The 19,945-nt window shown below is 43.7% G+C and overlaps 1 protein-coding gene across 1 annotated transcript in view; it reads left to right on the forward strand.

The window, feature by feature from the left end:
- The window catches only part of SEL1L3 (SEL1L family member 3), a 146,361-nt gene that overhangs the window by 96,730 nt on the left and 29,686 nt on the right, over positions 1 to 19,945 (forward strand). Inside the window, exons 12-14 of the mRNA XM_023730233.1 lie at positions 6,258 to 6,377; positions 9,260 to 9,400; positions 16,904 to 16,966. Coding sequence (XP_023586001.1) covers positions 6,258 to 6,377; positions 9,260 to 9,400; positions 16,904 to 16,966 — 324 coding nt within the window. The remainder of the gene's footprint in view (positions 1 to 6,257; positions 6,378 to 9,259; positions 9,401 to 16,903; positions 16,967 to 19,945) is intronic.

Consider the following 19,945-nt stretch of genomic DNA (forward strand, 5'->3'; position numbering starts at 1 on the left):
ACTTAGAAATGAATCTAACCAGAGATGTAAAAGACCTATACAATGAAAACTACAAGACACTACTGCAAGAAACCAAAAGAGACCTACATAAGTGGAAAAACCTACCTTGCTCATGGATAGGAAGACTCAGCATCGTGAAAATGTCTATTCTACCCAAAGCGATCTACAGATACAATGCAATCCTTATCCAAATTCCAAAGGCATTTTTTAATGAGATGGAGAAACAAATCACTAACTTCATATGGAAATGGAAGAGGCTCCAGATAAGTAAAGCATTACTGAACAGGAAGAACAAAGTGGGGGGTCTCATACTACTTGATTTTAGAACCTGCTATACCGTCACAGTAGTCAAAACAGCCTGATACTGGTACAACAACAGATACATAGGCCAATGGAACAGAATTGAGAGTCCAGACATAAATTCATCCACCTATGAGCAACTGATATTTGACAAAGGCCCAAAGTCCGTTAATTGGGGGATAGACATTCTCTTTAACACGTGGTGCTGGCAGAACTGGATATCCACCTGCAAAAAATGAAACAAGACCCATACCTCACACCATGCACAAAAATTAACTCAAAGTAGATCAAAAACCTAAATATAAAATCTAAAATGATAAAGATCATGAAAGAAAAAGTAGGGACAATGCCAGGATCCCTAATACATGGCATGAAGAGAATAAAAACCATAAGTAACAATGCGCAAACACCAGAAGAGAAACTAGATAACTGGGAGCTCCTAAAAATCAAACACCTATGCTCCTCAAAAGACTTCACCAAAATAATAAAAAGACAACCTACAGACTGGGAAAAATTTTTTGGCTATGACAAATCCGATCAGCATCTAATCTCTAAAATCTATAAGATACTGCAAAAGCTCAACAACAAAAAGACAAATAACCCAATTTAAAAATTAGCAAAGGAGGGGGGACCTCATACCATCAAGAAAGCAGTGCCAGGAGCAGAGCGCGTCCTTTGGACCGGGGTCCCTGCACAGAGAAGCTCCTAGTCCGGGGGAACACCGAAGAGAAGAAGGCCGACAGAAAAAGTCTTCCTCTGGAGCTGACGCCCTGAATTTGGACTTTAGCCTACTTTAACTGTGAAGAAATAAACTTCTCTTTGTTAAAACCATCCACCCGTGGTATTTCTGTTGGAGTAGCACTAGATAACTAAGACAGAATTTGGTACCGAGACAGTAGGGTGCTGCTCTAAGAGATACCTAAAATGTGGAAGCGGTTTTAAAACTGTGAACAGATAGACGTGCGGCAGTGACAGAGGACCAGCAGCCGCAGAGAACCAACAGCAGCAGAACCAGGAGACCTGTGCGAGACGGCACTGGAGCCGACCCACGGAGCGAAACAGCTGAGTGCCTGTGAGGCGGAGGCTTCCTGGCGGAGTGGGGTGCCTCCGGGCACTTACTGGTGGAGCTACTGAGCTTTGGAACCCTTGCACCAGCAGGGCAGATGTGGGTGTGAGGCCCGAGGGCCGAGAGGCCATAGGAAGCAGACACTGAAGAGACAAGGGACACAAGAAGCCAAGCTGCTTCAGCCTCAAAAGATATGGCCATGACCTCAGGGGTTTCAAAGGGTGGAGCCATCACTCCGATGGACTAGGGGAATGGTGCGCCTAAAGCCAAGGGAGCAGAGTTGCTGTCCCAGTGGGCCTGGAAAGCAGAGCTGAAGCCCAGGGCCGAGGGGCCTCCACTCAAAATCCAGAGACTGTGGCCAACACCTAGAGTCTGGAGGGCAGGGATATTGTGTAAACTGTCTCAGAGAACAGAAGATGATTTTCAAAGCCTTGAGGGCTAATGTAATGTGTTCTGCTGACTTGCTTGGTGCCTGTTATCGCTTCTTTTCCTCTAGTTTCTCCCATTTGTAATGGAAATGTCTAGCTTGTGCCTATTCTGCCATTGTACCTTCGGAAGCAGATAACTTGTATTCTAGATTTCACAGATGAAGAGGAATTTTTGGATTTTGGATTTGGAGTTAAGTGAATGTAACTAAAGTCTCTTATTTCTCTATTTTCAGATTATATCTATAAACAAAATGCTTCAACCAATATAAACGTCATAATGACAAGTAACTTGTCTGATTAGGTCATTATTTTATGCTAGTATAAACCATTGTGCCTGTTTTATAAACCTGTTGCTGTTGAGTCACTTCTAACTCATAGTGACCCTATAGGAGAGAGCAGAAGTGCACCACAGGGTTTCCAAAGAGTGGCTGGTGGATTCGAACTGCCGACCTTTTGGTTAGCAGCCGAGGTCTTAAACCACTGTGCCACCAGTAGGTACTTAATTTTTTTTGAATGAATAAATACATTTGCTCATACAAATAAAATGCAAACAAACAAACAAACAAAAAATTGGCAAAGGATATGAGCAGGCACTTTGCCAAAGAAGATGTTTCAGTGGCTAACAGATACATGAGAAAACACTCGTGATCATTAGCCATTAGAGAAATGCAAATCAAAACTACAATGAGATACCATCTCAGCCCAACGAGGCTAGCATTAATCCAAAAAACACAAAACAATAAATGTTGGAGAGGTTGTGGAGAGATTGGAACACTTATACATTGTTGGTGGGAATATAAAATGGTACAACCACTTTGGAAATTGATTTGGCACTTCCTTAAAAAGCTAGAAATAGAAGTACCATACGATCCAGCAATCCCACTCCTCGGAATATATCCTAGAGAAATAAGAGCCATCACACGAATAGATATATGCCCACCCATGTTAGTTGCAGCACTGTTCATGATAGCAAAAAGATGGAAACAACCTCCGTGCCCATCAATGGACGAATGGATAAACAAATTATGGTATATTCACGCAATGGAATAGTACACAATGATAAAGAAGAACGATGAATCTGTGAAACATCTCATAACATGGATGAATCTAGAAGGCATTACGTTGAGTAAAATCAGTCAGTTGCAAAAGGACAAATATTGTATAAGACCACTGTTATAAGAACTCAAGAAATGGATTAAACACAGAAGAAAACGTTCTTTGACTGTTAAGAGGGTGAGGAAGGAGGGAGATGGGTGTTCACTAACTAGATAGTAGATAAGAATTATCTTAGTTGAAGGGAAGGACAACACACAGTACAGGGGATGTCAGCACAAATGGAGCAAACCAAAAGCTAAGAAGTTTCCTGAATAAAACCAAACACTTCAAGGGACAGAGTAACAGGGGCAAGGGTCTGGGGACCGTGGTTTCAGGGGACATCTAGGTCAATTGGCATAACAAAGTTTATTAAGAAAATGTTCTGCATCCCGCTTTGGTGAGTGGCTTCTGGGGTCTTAAAAGCTAGCAAGTGGCCATCTAAGATACATCAATTGGTCCCAACCCACCTGGAGCAAAGGAGAATGAAGAACACCAAAGACACAAGAAAAATATTAGCCCAAGAGACAGAAAGGGCCACATAAACCAGAGACTCCATCAGCCTGAGACCAGAACTAGATGGTACCCAGCTACGACCAATGACGGCCCTGACAGGGAACACAACAGAGAGTCCCTGACGGAGCAGGAGAAAGTTGGGGTGCAGAACTCAAATTCTAGTAAAACGACCAGGCTTAATGGTCTGACTGAGACTGGAGGAACCCCAGAAGACATGGCCCCTGGACTCTCCATTAGCCCAGAACGGAAACCATTCCCGAAGCCAGTTCTTCAGACAAAGATTAGACTGGACTGTGGGACATAAATTGATACTTGTGAAGACAGTGCTTCTTAGCTCAAGTAGATACATGAAACTAAATGGGCAGCTCCTGTCTGGAGGTGAGGTGAGAAGGCAAAAAGGGGCAGGAGCTGTTGAATGGACACAGGAAATCCAGGGTGGAAAGGAGGAGTGTGCTGTCACATTATAGGGAGAACAGCTAGGGTCACATAGCAATGTGTGTATAAATTTTTGTATGAGAAACTGACTTTAACTGTAAACTTTCATTTAAAGTGCAAAGAAAAAAAAAAGATGAAAGAGTTTCTTCTTCACAGAGTTATATGTACAATTGCTCTGATTCTTCCAGGAAATGTGGCCTTCACCCAGCACCATTGGCTTTGGCCCAGATACATCGAGTGCTTTGCAGAGTTGTGAGACTGGTATGAAGAGTGTGGGCTGCACAGCCAGCTGGCCTGGGTTTGACTCCTAAATTAAAAGAACTAAATATATGACCTTGGGCAAGTTACTTAACCTCTCTGGGCCTCAGCCTCCACGTATGTAAAATGGGGATGTTGATGGTGAAACACCTAAAAGTATAAATCCCTGCAGGATAGGAACTGTGTCTTCATTTGTTATGTCTTTCATTCAAGTCCCACGACAAGGAGAAGGAAAAGGAGGGAAAAACAAAACAACAAGAAGAAGAGAAACAATTGACAACCAATGTCACAAAACAATATGTGTATTAATTGTTTAATGAGAAACTAACTTGCTCTGTAAACCTTCATCTGAAGTACAATAAAAAAACAAAAGAAGAAAAACAACCCAAAATCAAAACACCCAAACTTCCAGTTGAGCAAAAAGCCTCCAGCTGATAATTCCCTATCAGAGCAGCACAAGTTCCAGCCCAATTCCAGGTTGATTGTAAAGTAGAGAGTGACCCGGGAGTCACTGGTCATACACTTTGCAAAGAGAGAACCAGATAGAGTGACTTGTGCCCAGATTGGGATTCCAGAGCCTTCTCATGAGAGGGTGACCTCATGGGGGAGTGGGTAAGAACTCTGTCTTTGGAGTCAAACCATCCAAGCATCCAGTGCCAGCTTTACAGATGTGACCTGGGCTTCATTGTTTCACTTTCTGAGCCTCAGTTTCTTTTCCTATAAATTGGGGGCAGTAGTACTTGGGTCGCAAACCTGTTGTGAAGATGAAATGGAAAAAATACATGTGAAGCACCTGGCTCAGAGTAAGTTTCAAAATGGTAGTGGGTATCATTCTTCTAATTGTTAATATCAGCTTGGTGGCTTCCCTAGATGAGACACCCATCAGAAATTGATACTGGCTGTGTTCTGAATCCTGGGACAGTCCCCAAATCTCAGTCACTACCGAGGTTCTACACTCATCTCAGCCCCTTATTGCTGTCATTAGTTGCTGTCAAGTCAGCGCCGGCTCATAGCGACCCAGTGTGTGCAGAGTAGAACTGCTCCACAGGGTTTTTAAGGCTCTGATATTTTGGAAGCAAATCTCCAGGCCTGACTTCTGAGGTACCTCTGGGTGGGTTGGAACCACCAACCTTTCAGCTAGTAGTCGAAGGCTTAAGCATTTTCACCACCAGGAACTCTCAGCCCCCTAACGCCCTTGAAAGGGATGTCTGGCTCCACACAGCCACAGTAGAGGAGGCAGCTGAGGGACGTTCTAAGGAATGGGGCTGCAGACTAAAGTCTGTGATTCTGAGGACTTTTCTCAACTAACAGACAAAGAGGGTCAGAAGGGAAATCAGGCCTGACTCCTTGTTCTATGGGGCTTCTTTCCCCAGCAGGTCCCGATCCAATTCTTTCACCATCAGTGCTGGGCATGAAAGCCCTCTCCAGGACCCCCTCACGGCACTTAAAGCATCGTGTGTAAGTGGAGATGATGAAACAACGGGACTGGTTTTTGATAAGCAGCCAAAATTTATACACCGAAATGAGTCTTATTTTCTTCAAAGAAGTCAGATACCTGGGAGGCTGTGTGCAAATTCAAAACGTTTTTTGAACTTTCCCTTTGGGATCGTCTTTAGAGCCTCCAGCACATTCTTTTTTGCCTCCTCGGAGGTAACGGGCCCTCTTCTTTTCAGGGTAGATTTAATTTTTGGAAATAGCCAAAAGTCATTTGAAGCTGAGCCTGTTAAATAAAAGGGGTTAGTCATGCAGGATAAGAACACTTTGGGATAAAAAATAAGGTTATACTTAGAAAATATTGATTTTCCTTTTTTGATGCTGTGTGTAATCTGACTCTAAAATCAGCTGCACAATGTGAACTTCTGGACAAGCTTGAGTGATAGAAGTGGAAGTGGAATAAATTTTGGCCTCCCAAGGTGGAAAGTTTGATAGGAACAAACATTCAGATACCTGAGATGTGATATGTTCATTTAAAAAGAATTTGGTCTTACTGTGTTATAGACATGCCTCATATTTCAACTATTCATAGAATTTTTGCTTGAGTAACTGCTGGTTTAGGAATATATAATGTCATGACTTTTGCATGCCCATATTATTTGGGCATTTCCTCTTCTTCCTCCCTTCCTGCCTCCCTTTAGTTCTTCATTCCTTTCTTTCTCTTTCAGGCATATGTTGAAACAATTAGACTGAAAGATGATGAAATACTCAAAGTACAAACCAAGGAAGATGGAGACGTCTTTATGTGGTTGAAGCATGAAGCCACCCGAGGCAGTGCAGCAGCTCAGGTAAGAGGGCATTCCACTCAATTGGCCAGTCCATTGGTCTTAACAGACCAGGTGTGCTGCGGTAGAGGGCAGTGGTGGTTCAGTGGTAGAATTCTTGCCTTCCATGTGGGAGACCTGGGTTCGATTCCCAGCCAGTGAACTTATGTGTAGCCACCACCTGTCTGTCAATGGAAGCTTGTGTGTTGCAATGACACTGAACAGATTCCAGCAGAGCTTCAATTGAACTAGGAAGAAAGGCCTGGTGATCTACTTCTGGAAATCAGCCAGTTTAAAAAAAACACCTATTGATCACAACTGTTGGATCTGCAACGCATCACTGGGATGGCACAGGACCAGGCAGTGTTTGGTTCCGTTGTGCATGGGGTTGTCATGAGTCAGGGCCTACTCGATGGCAAGTAACAACAACAACATGCTGCAGTAACAAAATATCTCAAATCCCAGGGGCTTAAAACAACATATTCCTCGCCCACTCTACATGTCCAGTGTGGATTAGGAAGGGCTCTGCTCTTGTTCTCCCTTAGGAGCCCAACTGATAGAAGTGTCGTCTCAACACGTGTTTCCAAGACCATTGCAGCTGGGTGATGGCCGTGGTGCTTCGCAGGCTGGTTCTGAAAGCTCCTGCTCAGAAGTGGCCCAAGTTACCTCCCACATTTCATTGGCCAGAGCCAGCACATGGCTGCTCTTGATTTCAGGAGGGCTAGAAGTGTGGTCCTACCAAGTACTCAGAGGAGAGAGAGACACAGCATTTATGAGCAGCCCTAAAGACTACTGTCAGATATTTTGATGCATCAGGTAGAAATAAAAAGGAGCATCTTGAGGACCAGGAGAGACTAGATGGGCATCAAGAAGAGGACCGTGAATTCAGCCAGGAGAAGAGAACACTGTAGAAATCATGTATGACATGTTATCCCAAAAGGATCAACCTTATCTCTTTAAATATCTCTTGTCTTCTGGATAGACTTTTAAGAGGACAAGAAAGGGCAGAAGGCTGGGAAAACATCCTCTGTTTCCTTTCCTTGATTTCACTATAGAGGCAGGCCCTTGGTGGGAACAGGTTAAGGCTGATTGCATCCAGAGGAAGCCTCCTTCCCACAATAAGGATTCAGCCTTTGCTTAGTGCTCCTGGTGAACAGAGGAGTGCAGGGAAGAGCCTCTGGGGCTGCTAAGCAGGCAGAAGACCAGAGATGAGAAAGGGAAAGAAAAAAATCAGAGGTATTGGGAAAGAAAAAAAATCAGAGGTATTGGCAAAGCAAACATTTCAGAGACTCAAACATTCTTTTCTAATAGGTCTTCCACCCCTTTGGAGAGGTTATCTTAGTATTTCAGGAGATACTTGGCTGGAAGTTTTAAGTATATGGGGGGAGGAAGGAAGAGAAGGAGATGAGAGGAAGGACAGAAGGAAGGACAGGCTTGAGCATTATGCTCTTTTAAAGAACTGTCTACGTGAGATCAAATTGGCAACAGCAACTGGAAAAGTTAGATAGGAATCTTAGGGGGCAGTGAGTTTATGTCAATGGAAGAAGAACATTTTGGAAAAGGAGAGTGAGAATGGTTGCTTACCTTGAAGAACGTGATCAACGTCATTGAATTGTACACGTGGAAATTGTTGAATTGGTGTATGTTTTGCTGTGTATAATTTCAACAGCAATGAAAAAGAGAAGGAAGAAGGAAAGACAATAAGGGACCCACATGGGGTCAGAATGTTAACAAACATTGCCCCTGACCCCGTTCTTGGACATTTGTCCCTGGCCTGCAGTCATTCTAGCGTGGGAAGAAATTCCAGTACATAGTTCTGGAAATGCCACTTCTAGAGCCATTTCCTGGGTCCTCCAGAGCTTGCATTAACTTTCCTAACAATGAACATTTCTTTCTTCTTTCTTTATTCAGTAAGTCTTTGTTGAGTGACTTCTGTGTGCCAGGCTCTGCTGGGTGAGGGCAGAGAGGGTGAGGCAATTATAAATAGCATCTTGAATAACATCTCACAACCTCGAGTCTAATGGTGGAGTTGACCATGTAGACAAATGATGTGATAGGAGAAGATCAATAAGTGCTGTAGAGAGATGCCCGAAGACTTACAGTGTACAGAGAGAGCACCACGGCATTCACTGGGCCAAGACGACAGGGAATATCTCAAAAATGAAGAGGAATTTGAGGAGAAAGTTGTGATTGTTGACCAAGTGCCATCCAGCTCTGGTACTAGGTGAAGTAGATACATACCCACACCCACCCCCACATACACACACACACACAATTTCTGCCTTGTGTTAAGGATTTATATTTGCATAAGTCTTCCTTCAGGACGTTAACCCCCACTTGGAAGATGTCTTAGTTTCTTAGTGTTGCCATAACAAAAATACCACAAATGTGGCTTTAAAGAACAGAAATTTATTGTCTCACATTTCTGGAGGCTAGTAATCCAAATCGGGGGGGTCTCTGCCATGTCAATTCCTTCTGTGGGCCTCTCTCCTCATTTCTGGTGTCTGCCAGCAATCCTTGGCGTTCCTTTGCTTGTAGATGGGTCCTCAGGTGGCATCTGTCTTTCCCCTGTGTGTCTGTCTCTGCATCTTTTCTGCTGTTTATAAGACACCACTCAGAGGTGATTAGGCTTAGGAACCCACAATACTCTGGCATGTCTTCACTGACATAACAAAAGAAAACCCTTTTTTCCAAACAGGGCCCTATTTACAGGTACAGGGATTAGGGTTTTCATATATTTTGGGGTGGTGGTCACAATTCAGTCTATACCAGAAGATGAAGTATAAGTAGCTAAATCTTGGTTCTCAGTATAAAAATATACTCAACTGTTTTTCCTTCTGCCTTTAAAAGTCTATATTAAGCATTACACAGGAAAGTCATTATTCTAAATTGCTATTGTTTTTCAGCAACGATTGGCCCAGATGCTGTTCTGGGGGCAGCAAGGTGTGGCCAAGAACCCCGAGGCAGCAATCGAGTGGTATGCCAAGGGCGCACTGGAGACGGAGGATCCCGCGTTAATATATGACTACGCCATTGTGTTATTCAAGGTAAGACTCACTTAATTTGTACTGAAATTGTGCAATTCTTATCAGACTTCCGGAGCCGTTTCCTGTAGGCGTGCAGGCAAACAGGGAGTCTGTAATTGAAGAAACTTAGTTTATGCTCTGTCACTTTTGATGGAAAGGGATATTTGCTAAGAAGGCAGAGTCAGAGGCACTTCCCCAGCATCATTTTTAATCATTAGTCCTATGTGTGGCACCTGGGTTCTCTCTGCTTTTGCAAGAAGCATGCATTCTGGAGGAGACACCACATCTATGGATTGGTGCAGGGCTGCCAGCCCCCAAGGATGCTGCAAGTTCACCCCCAGGTAGAGTTCTCATCGAATCACCTCTTAAAGTGTATGCTTGGATGGAGTCCCAATAATGCCATTGATCAAAGCAAAGATCTTGGTTGGATGAACCCCCGGAACTTTTGCCCTGAGGTAATCTTTGAACTTTAAACCTTAAAATAAAACTATCCCCTGAAGGTTTCTTCAAACCAAAAAATAGCTTCTCTTAATTAGTAAAGTACATCTACTTTGAGCATTGTCCTCTTTTAAATAATTATATTTGTGAGATCAAACTGACAACGGCAACTCGAAAGGTTGGATGGGAAGCTTGGGAGGAAGTGAGTTTATGTTACTGGTGGGAGAATAATTTGGAAAAGGATAGCAAGAATGGTAGCACAACTTGAGGAATGTAATCAATGTCACTGAATTGTATATGTAGAAATTTTTGAAATGGTGTATCTTTGGCTGTGTATACTTTCACACACACACACAAAAAAAAAAAGATCTTGGTTTTAAGCCAATGAGAGAATGGGAAAAGGGTGGCAAGAGCTTTGGCCCAGGAGACAGAGGATGGGAGTTAAAGTCCCACCTCTGCCACCATCAGGTGTGTATCCTTGGAGTCACCTGACGTCGTGTGACAGTGGTAACAACCTCAGGTTGAATGAGATAACATAAACCAATGGGCTTTGAGAACTATAAAATGTTGTGTCTTACGCCAAATAGTGATAGTTCACTCTTACTGATAGAGCACTTACTACGTACTTCGTATATATTAACTCATTTAGAAGGAGCCCCGGTGGCACAGTGGTTAAGCACTTGGCTGCTAACCCAAAGGTCGGCAGTTCAAATCTACTAGCCGCTCCATAGGAGAAAGATGTGGCAGTCTGCTTCCATAAAGATTTATGGCCTATGGGGCAGTTCTACTCTGTCCTATAGGGTCACTATGAGTCAGAATCGACTCGATGGCAGTGGGTGGGTGGTGGAGGTACCGTAGTGAATTATGGTCCCTGTTTATATAAATGGAAACAGAGGCACAAAAAGGTTTTGTAACTTGCCCAAGGTCATACAACTGGTAAATATATCAGAGCTGGGATCCAGGTAGTCTGGCTTTAGGATCTGTGCACTCCACTCCAAACATAGACATATAAATTCACCAATCTTTGAAAAATAAAATTCTGTTGGCTCTTAGACTCTATGTCTGTGCTTGAAGAAAGCAGCTGCCCCTAAATAGCAAGTGTCTTCAAACAAGGCTATGTGTTCACGTAGCCAGGCCCATCGCCAGGACCGCAGCTGTGGCCACTCACTGTTAAACCATGACTTCTGCTACATTTCTAACTCTCTAAGCCCCACCAAAGCCTTAAAACCTGTTGGTTGTTATGGTTTCCAGACTTAGAGCCTGGGCCTTCTCTTTCCAGGTTTCAAATCAACATAGAAATTGTTTGAATCTTAGCCATATTCCAATGCACTCATACATTGATTCAACAAACAGCCATTGAAGGATGCCAAACTCTGTGCTAGACTGAGGGGTGTATGGATGCAAAAGACATGTTCCCTGGCCTCAGGGGCTCATTCACTGATGGGGAAGGAAGAGAACAGAGATGAAGACAGAGACAGGCACAGAGGAGAGGCACCTGACCACCAGAGTTGTGGCTGGTCACTATCCAAAGTGTAGAGAAGACAAAGCAATGAATCAGACATTATTTCTGCCCACCAGGAGCTCTCAGTCTGGAGGGAGAGGCAAATACATAAATAAATGTGATGTAATATTTTCTGGAAGTAGTCCTGGTGGCACAGTGGTTAAATGCTCACCCACCAACCAAAAGGTCAGCAGTTCGAACCTACCAGCCTCTCTGAAAGAGAAAGATGTGACAGTCTGCTTCCATAAAGATTACAGCCTTGGAAACCCTAGGGGGCAGTTCTATAGGGTCACTTTGAGTCAGAATTGACTCAGTGGCAATGGGTATAGGTATGTTTCCAGGTGGTGTAATGGTTAAGTACTCAACTGCTAACTGAAAGGTTGATGGTTCAAATCCACCCAGAGGCTCTACTGGAGAAAGACCTGGCAATCTGCTCCCTTAAAGATTATAGTCTAGAAAACCCTGTGGGGCATTCCACTTTGTCACATGGGGGTTGCTATGAGTCGAAAATCAACTCGAGGGATCTAATAACAACAGCGTTTCCTCAGAGTCTGATTTCCCCAGCCTTTAAGATTTTTTGGTTTTCCTGCATTCTAAGTTATCCCTAGGTGGGATGAGGGAAGCCCTTTATCCGTGTCTCAGGGCAGATTTTCACTTTTGGCCATGAGGTCTCTTCAAGTGAAAGAACCCTTTGCAAAAGAACCCCATGTAGGAGGGGAATGAAGAAAGCCAAAGATACAAGGGAAAGATTAGTCCAAAGTACCACAACTACCACAGCCTCCACCAGACCACAACTAGATGGTGCCCGGCTACCACCACCGACTGCTCTGACAGTGATCACAATAGAGGGTCCTGGACAGAGCTGGAGAAAAATGTAGAACAAAATTCTAACTCACAAAAAAAGACCAGACTTACTGGTCTGACAGAGACTGGAGAAACCCCAAGAGTAAGGCCCCCGCACACCCTTTTAACTCAGTACTGAAGTCGCTCCTGAGGTTCACCCTTCAGCCAAAGATTAGACAGACCCATAGACTAAAACAAGACTAGATGGGTACACCAGCTCAGGGGCAAGGATGAGAAGGCAGGAGGGGACAGGAAAGCTAGTAATAGGGAACTCAAAGTCGAGAAGGGGAGAGTGTTGATATGTCGTGGGGTTAGCAACCAATGTCACAAAATGATATGTGTATTGATTGTTTAATGAGAAACTAATTTCCTCTGTAAACCTTCATCTAAAGTACAATAAAAAAAAAAGAACCCCATGCAAGAAAGGGGCTTTCCAAATGTAAAGAGCAGTATCGTGCATATGTCTGTGTGTGGGTAGTAAGCTTATTATATTCAAGATGGCGTCATGGGGGCGGTGATCATGGTTTGTCCATGTCAGTTGAGTCCCATAAGAGTGAAGCTTTTACATGCACTGCAGCAACTGTCCTCCATTAATACATTTAGTGGATTGTTACTGAGTACTTACCATGTATGAAGGAGCCCTGGTGGCATAGTGGTTAAGCACTCAGCTGCTAACCAAAAGGTCAGCAGTTTGAACCCACCAGTCACTCCACCGGAAAAAGATGTGGCAGTCAGCTTCCGTAAAGACTATAGCCTTGGAAACCCTGTGGAGCAGTTCGACTCTGTCCTGTAGAATCACTGTAAGTCAAAATTGACTCAATGGCAATGGGCTTGGTTATTTTGGTTTCACTGTGTATGAGGACTTTCTATTTATCTCATTTAACTACTTCCAGCACTACTCCAATTTGTGTGTAGTGCATAGTTTTTGTACAAGAAGGTACCCCACTTCTGGATAAATAGCAAGTATACTGGAAAAATCCCTGGCCTCAAAATCAGAATATCTGGGTTCTAGTTGCAGCTCTTATGCAAAGACCAAAGACTACAGCCTTCAGTATGGATTACACCTCAACATAAAGAAAAGAAAAATCCTTACAAATGGACCAATAAGCAACATCATGATAAACAGAAAAAAGATTGAAGTTGTCAAGGATTTCATTTTACTTGGATCCACAATCAACACCCATGGAAGCAGCAGTCAAGAAATCAAACAATGTATTGCATTGGGAAAATCTGCTTCAAGAGACCTCTTTAAACTGTTAAAAAGCAAAGATGTCACCTTGAGGACTAAGCTGCGCCTGACCCAAGCCATGGTATTTTCAATCGCCTCATATGCATGTGAAAGCTGGACAATGAATAAGGAAGACAGAAGAATTATGGTGTTGGCAAAGAATGTTGAATATACAATGGACTGTCAGAAGAACCAACAAATCTGTCTTAGAAGAAGTATAGCCAAAATGCTCCTTAGAAGCAAGGATGTCAAGACTTCATCTCATGTACTTCAGACATGTTTACCAGGAGTAAATAGTCCCTGGAGAAGAACATTATGCTTGGTAAACTAGAGGGTCAATGATAAAGAGGAAGAACCTCAACGAGATGGATTGACACAGTGGCTGCAACAGTGGTCTCAAACATAGCAACGATTGTGAGGATGGTACAGGACCTGGCGGTGTTCCGTTCTGTTGTATACAGGGTTGCAGCCTGACAGCACCTAACAATAACAACAACACTTGCAACTCTGGGGGCTGTGGTCGTTCAATTGTAGAATTCTCACCTTTCATGCAGAAGACCTGGGGTTGATTCCTGGCCAATATACCTCATGCACAGCCACCACCCGCCTATCACTGGAGGCTTGTAGGTTGTTATGATGTTGAGCAGGTTTCAACGGAGCTTCCAGACTAAGATGGACCTAGAAAAAAAGGCCTGGAGATATACTTCTGAAAATGAGCCAGTGAAAGCCCTGTGGATCACAATGGTCCAATCCCATTGTGCATGGAGTTGCCATGAGTCAGGACCGAATCGACAGCAGCTAACAGCAACAGTTGCAGCTTTAACTGTGAGGCTCTGGACAAGTCAACCTCTCTGGGCCCCAGTTCTATTCCTTTAAAACAAAGTAGTTGGAGAAGATAAACTATGAGTTCATCCAGTGTCATGGATTGAATTATGTCCCCCCAAAAAATGTGTGTATCGGTTTGGCTGGGCTATGATTCCTGGTATTGTATGATTTTCGTATATGTTGTAAATCCTGCCTCTGTGATGTTAATGAGGGAGGATGGGTGGCAGTTGTGTTAGTAAAGCAGGGCTCAGTCTACAAGATTGGATTGTGTCTTGAGGCAATCTCTTGAGATATCAAAGACAGAAACAAACCGAGAGACAGGGGGACCTCATACCACCAAGAAAGCAGTGCGGGGAGCAGAGCGCGTCCTTTGAACCGAGGTCCCTGCACAGAGAAGCTCCTATTCCAGAGGAACATTGGTGAGAAGGCCGTCAGAAAGAGAAAGCCTTCCCCTAGAGTTGATGCCCTGAATTTGGACTTTTAGCCTACTTTACTGTGAAGAAATAAATTTCTCTTTGTTAAAGCCATCCTCTTGTGGTATTTCTGTTGTAGCAGCACTAGATGACTAAGAAGCCAGGTTCTAATATTCTATGATTCTGGTCTTTCAGTGCTTTTCCAGAGGCCCAAACAGTTGTCTCACTGCCCCATCCAATTTTTTCAAGTAGCCTTTTATGTCTTTTTATCCTTCTTCTCCCTTTCTAATTAAATGAAGTAATGATGCAGTCTAAAAAATATTTTGATCTTCCACTTTGCTTCAATTCATTGGTTTTATTAAACAGGTACGTTAAAGTTTAGTAGAAACCTGGTTCATGCATTTTAACCTATAACTGGATTCCTGATTTTATCTTGGGTCCTAAAAATATAAAGACAAACATATCCTGTATAAGGAGATTAAGAATTGTTACCCTTAGCATAAAACTGAAATGTATAAGGGAAAATATAGTGTGGTGGTTACGAGCTTGGACTCTGGAGCCCACCTAAAAAAAAAAAAAAAAAAAAACCCAAACCTATTGCGGTCGAATTGATTCCAACTCATGGTAACTCCATGTGTTTCAAACAGAACTGTGCTCCATAAGATTTTCAATGGCTGCAATTTATGGAAGTAGATTGCCAGGCCTTTCTTCTGTGGCACTGCTGAGTGGATTTGAATGGCCAACCTTTTGGTTAGTAGTCTAGTGCAAACCGTTTGCACCACCCAGGGAGCTCACTTACCTGGGTTCAAATCCTTCTTACCCTTCTTTGTGACTCTGGGCAATTTTCATGGCCTCTTGGTGCCTCAGATGGGAATAATAGAAAAACCTTGTATGGGGTTGCTATAAGGATTAGATGAGATAATACATGAAAGGACAATGCTTGGCCCACACTAATTAACACAGGAATGTTCACCATTACTGTCTTCATTTAATGGAAAGCTACATATTTAAAGGGGGTATTGATCTTCCAGTGGTAGAATTCTCGCCTTCCATGAGGGAGACGGGGGTTCAAGTCCTGGCCAATGCACCTCATGCACAGCTACCACACATCTGTCAGTGAAGGCTTGATTATTGCTATGATGCGTGAACAGGTTTTAGCGGACCTTCCAGACTAAGACAGACTAGGAAGAAAGGCCTGGTGATCTACTTCCAAAATCATTCAGTGAAAAGCCTGTGAATCGGCTGATCATGGGGATGGCTCAGGGCTGGGCAGCATTTCCTTCCATTATGCATGGGGTCACCATGAGTCGGAGACCCACTCAGTGGCTGCAAAGGACAGTAAGTGTTTAAATAGAGTTAATAGCTATATACGTAGCAAAGCTGTCTCACAGTTTGAACACATGTGACCCTGTCAATGACTGGGGCTGAGTCCAGGAGGACTCCTTGGGTCACATGGAGTGTGCATGTCATTAATAGACTCAGCCTGAGATTGGATGCGGCAGGGTTTTTTTTTTTCAGTCTGACTTCCCTTGCCAGACATCTTCACTGTCAGGCAAGGGAAGCCCCACCCTCAGACCCACCATTTCTCCATAAGGGCCTCCACGCTGATTCGTGTGACTGCATGGAGTTCCTCTTATAACAAGCATCCCAAAGCCCATTTCTCTCCTTGTTGGACAAACCACTTCTGCTAGCGAAACTGGATTTTGCTGGAAGAACTCTGTTGGTTTCTGTCAGTCTCTGTGACAGCTGATTCTGAGGGGTCCTGTCCCCTTCACAGTTGGACCTAAAGCTGTCTCTGAAGCTATGGTGTTCTTCCCTGGGGACTCCAGCCAGGATGAGCAGGGCTGCAAGTCACAGCCTAATAACTCTTGACTCTCCAATGCAGATAAAGTGATTCATCTGGCTGGAAAATTAGATAATCCCCCAAAGAATACATTTAGGATGGCCAAACTCATTAAACCTTCTCCACGGCTTCTCCTAACAGCCCACCCTGACTGACGGGACTGAAATTTACCCTATGATAAATGGGGAATTTTATATCGCTACTAAGCAGGGATTTTGAGGTTTGTTGCCTCTGCTCCCCAAACATAAGCAAAATAAAGATGATGATAATGTAACATCGTTGCATATGGAATTCTTTAAGATTAGGTTTCTCGTTTGGAAGATTTGGCTTTTATTTGTCCGCATTTCGCATTGAACACTGATGTATCTGTGATGCTTTTGAGTCCACTCTGGGTTTAGTTTCTTAATCATTGTTGCTATTTGTCATTGTTTAGGGTCAAGGAGTGAAAAAGAACAGACGGCTTGCTTTAGAGCTGATGAAGAAGGCAGCTTCCAAGGTAACTCTCCTGCATCTTGTTGCAGGGAGCCGTTTCCACCACACACACCGACATGCTCACAAGTTTAAAAAGAGTAAATGGCCAGCCTCCTGCTCCAAGTCTTGAAGGCGGAAATGGGGTGGGGAAGGGTCACGGCAGCGCACTGATTAGTCGTTTTTGAGTTACAACACATCCAGAATGCAGACGGCAAATTTCAAAAGCTGAATTCACCTTCCAGTAAATAGAATTCAGGCCCATTTTGTTTGAAGGCTAAAATTATAATCACAGGCTGCCCTGATAACAAGCAGTGGGGCTCCTTGAAATTGAATGGGCTTAACTGCTATTGAATTAGGAAAACCAAAAGCCTGATTCCTTTGAAGGTTAACCCTATCATGTCCAAACACCTTTTGCTTCTTGTGCTTCACTAGTGGAGCTGTTTATCAAGTTTATTGCAAGGCTTATGAACTGTTTGCTTTTCTCACTCTTTACTCTCCAATGATATCTTCAAGCCAGCTAATTTAAATGTAACGCTAATAATATCATTTGAAAAGGGATGCGCGTGCGCACGCACACACACACACACGCATGCACACATACCCTTGCATGCAAACACCCACACACACCCAGTACATACACACCCACATATTCACACTTACATGCACATGCTTACGAATTTGCAAATAAATAGATTTGCAGAAACCACTGTAATTCTACAGCCTTGACAGTTGTTGTTAGTTGCCGTTAAATCCGTTCGGACTCGTGGCGACCCCATGTGTGCAGAGTAGACCTGCTCCATAGGGTTTTCAAGGCTGTGACCTTTCAGAAGCAGATCACCAGGCCTGTCTTCCGAGATGCCTCTGAATGGGTTGTTGGTTCGAACCACCAACCTTTCAGCTAGTAGTCGAGTGCTTAACCATTTGCACCACCCAGGGAAAGGACCCTTTATACTTCTCCTGGCTTTTGGATGTGCTTCTATCCACAAGGCTGACAATATTTGCCCAACCAGTGAAGACTTAAAAGAATCGTGCTGTTTTTCCTTCTCGTTCCCTTTCCTACAGAGCTCAGAGCTCAGAATGTCTTCTTTCTGTAGAGCAGGAAGTTGGAGCACAGAGGAAGAGAGCCAAGAGACTTTTCCTCCCTCTGTGTGGTGTCAGGAGTCCTGGTGGCGCAATGGTTAAAGGCTTGTCTACTAACCAGAAGGTTGGCAGTTTGAATCCGCCAGGTGCTCCTTGGGAACCCTATGGGGAAGTTCTACTCTGTCCTAGAGGGTTGCTGTGAGTTGGAACTGACTCGACAGCAGTGGGTTTGGTTTTTGGTTTGGTGTAGTGTCAAGAGGGCACATGACCAAGGGGAGGGGAACCTGCTGATGTGCTCACTCAGCTCCTGACCCCAACATGAATTAAGGCAGGAGTAGAAAAGCAGCTTAATGGTGGTCGCTGAGGGCATTGATTCCACTTGTTGTTAGGTGCCTTTAAGTGGATTTCGACTCATAGCAACCTCCACCTGACAGAGTAGAACTGCCCCATAGGGTTTTCTAGAGTGTAATCTTTACAGGAGCAGATTGCCAGGTCTTTCTCCTGCAGAGCTTCTGGGTGGGTTTGAACCTCCAACCTTTCAGTTAGTAGCCGAGCACTTAACTGCTGTGCCAGTAGGACTCCAGAGCCACCTAAAATGAGGCAGCATGGATGTTTTCTGATATGCATCTCTTTAGCCATCCTAGTGGTGAATTGGAGCCCTGGTGTCATAGTGGTTAAGGAGCTGGGCTGTTAACCGAAGGGTCAACAGTCTGAATCCACCATCTGCTCCTTGGAAACCCTATGGGACAGTTCTTCTCTGTCCTGTAGGGTTGCTATGAGTTGGAATCGACTTGATGGCAATGGGTTTAGTGGTGAATTGATGTCTATGTACTTTATTTTGACTGGATTTTTAGCACAGCTTAGATAAGTACCAGGGAAATGCAATTCTATGGCCTGGGGTAGTCATGTCCTTCAAAGTGTTACCTCATTCTCACCCATTCACTCAGCAAGGAGTAACTAAGTCCCCACTCTTTGTCAAGCACCCCATGGTGAAGATTGCATTTACTTTTGATCTGTTGATTTAGTTGGCTAAAAGTCCAGAACGAGTTATGGCAACTAAACAATAAGACAGGATTTCTTACAAGACCCCTGAGATGGCACCAAATGCAGTTCCTAAAGAGGAGTTCTGAACTGTTTTGAGTGATGACAGATGCCTTTAAATAAGACCATGGCCTCTCAAAGCAAGCACTAAGAAATCTATTTTGGTGTGTTTATTCTGCAGGATTATTCCAAAGCTGGTTCTTGTCACTTTATAAAATGACCTGATCAGTAGTAGAATTCTCACCTTCCATGCAGAACTGGGTTCGATTCCTGGCCAATGCATCTCATGTGCAGCCACTACCCGTCTGTCCATGGAGACTTGTGTGTTGCTGTGATGCTAGACAGTTTTTAGCAGAGCTTCCAGACTAAGACAGGCTAGGAAGAAAGGCCTGGCAACCTACTTCTAATAATTAGCCAATGAAAACCCTGTGGATCACAATGGTCTGATTTGCAGTGAATCATGGGATGGCACAGAACCAGGCAGCATTTTATTCCATTGTGCATGGGGTCACCATGAGTCAGGAACTGACTCAAAGGCAACTAACAACAATACTTCATTAAAGTTCATTCTGCAGTACTTATCAGGAGCCTACCTCACACCAGGCACTGCACCAGGCTCAAGAAGAATGCCTCTATGATTGGATCTATGCCACTGACACTTTCCCAATCTGTTCTCTAAGATCATATATTTTGGGGACCTGCAGATATGAGCCCTACTCTCAATCCTGAGGATATAGGATTTGGATTCCACTTTGTTTGGCATCAGCATTCAAAGAATGTCTTTCCGAGAGTATGGCCCCCGGACACCCTTTTAGCTCAGTAATGAAGTCACTCCTGAGGTTCACCCTTCATCCAAAGATTAGACAGGCCCATAAAACAAAAC

This window comes from Trichechus manatus, unplaced genomic scaffold (genome assembly GCF_000243295.1).
Source record: "Trichechus manatus latirostris isolate Lorelei unplaced genomic scaffold, TriManLat1.0 scaffold00034, whole genome shotgun sequence".
In the NCBI taxonomy this organism is placed as follows: Eukaryota; Metazoa; Chordata; class Mammalia; order Sirenia; family Trichechidae; genus Trichechus; species Trichechus manatus.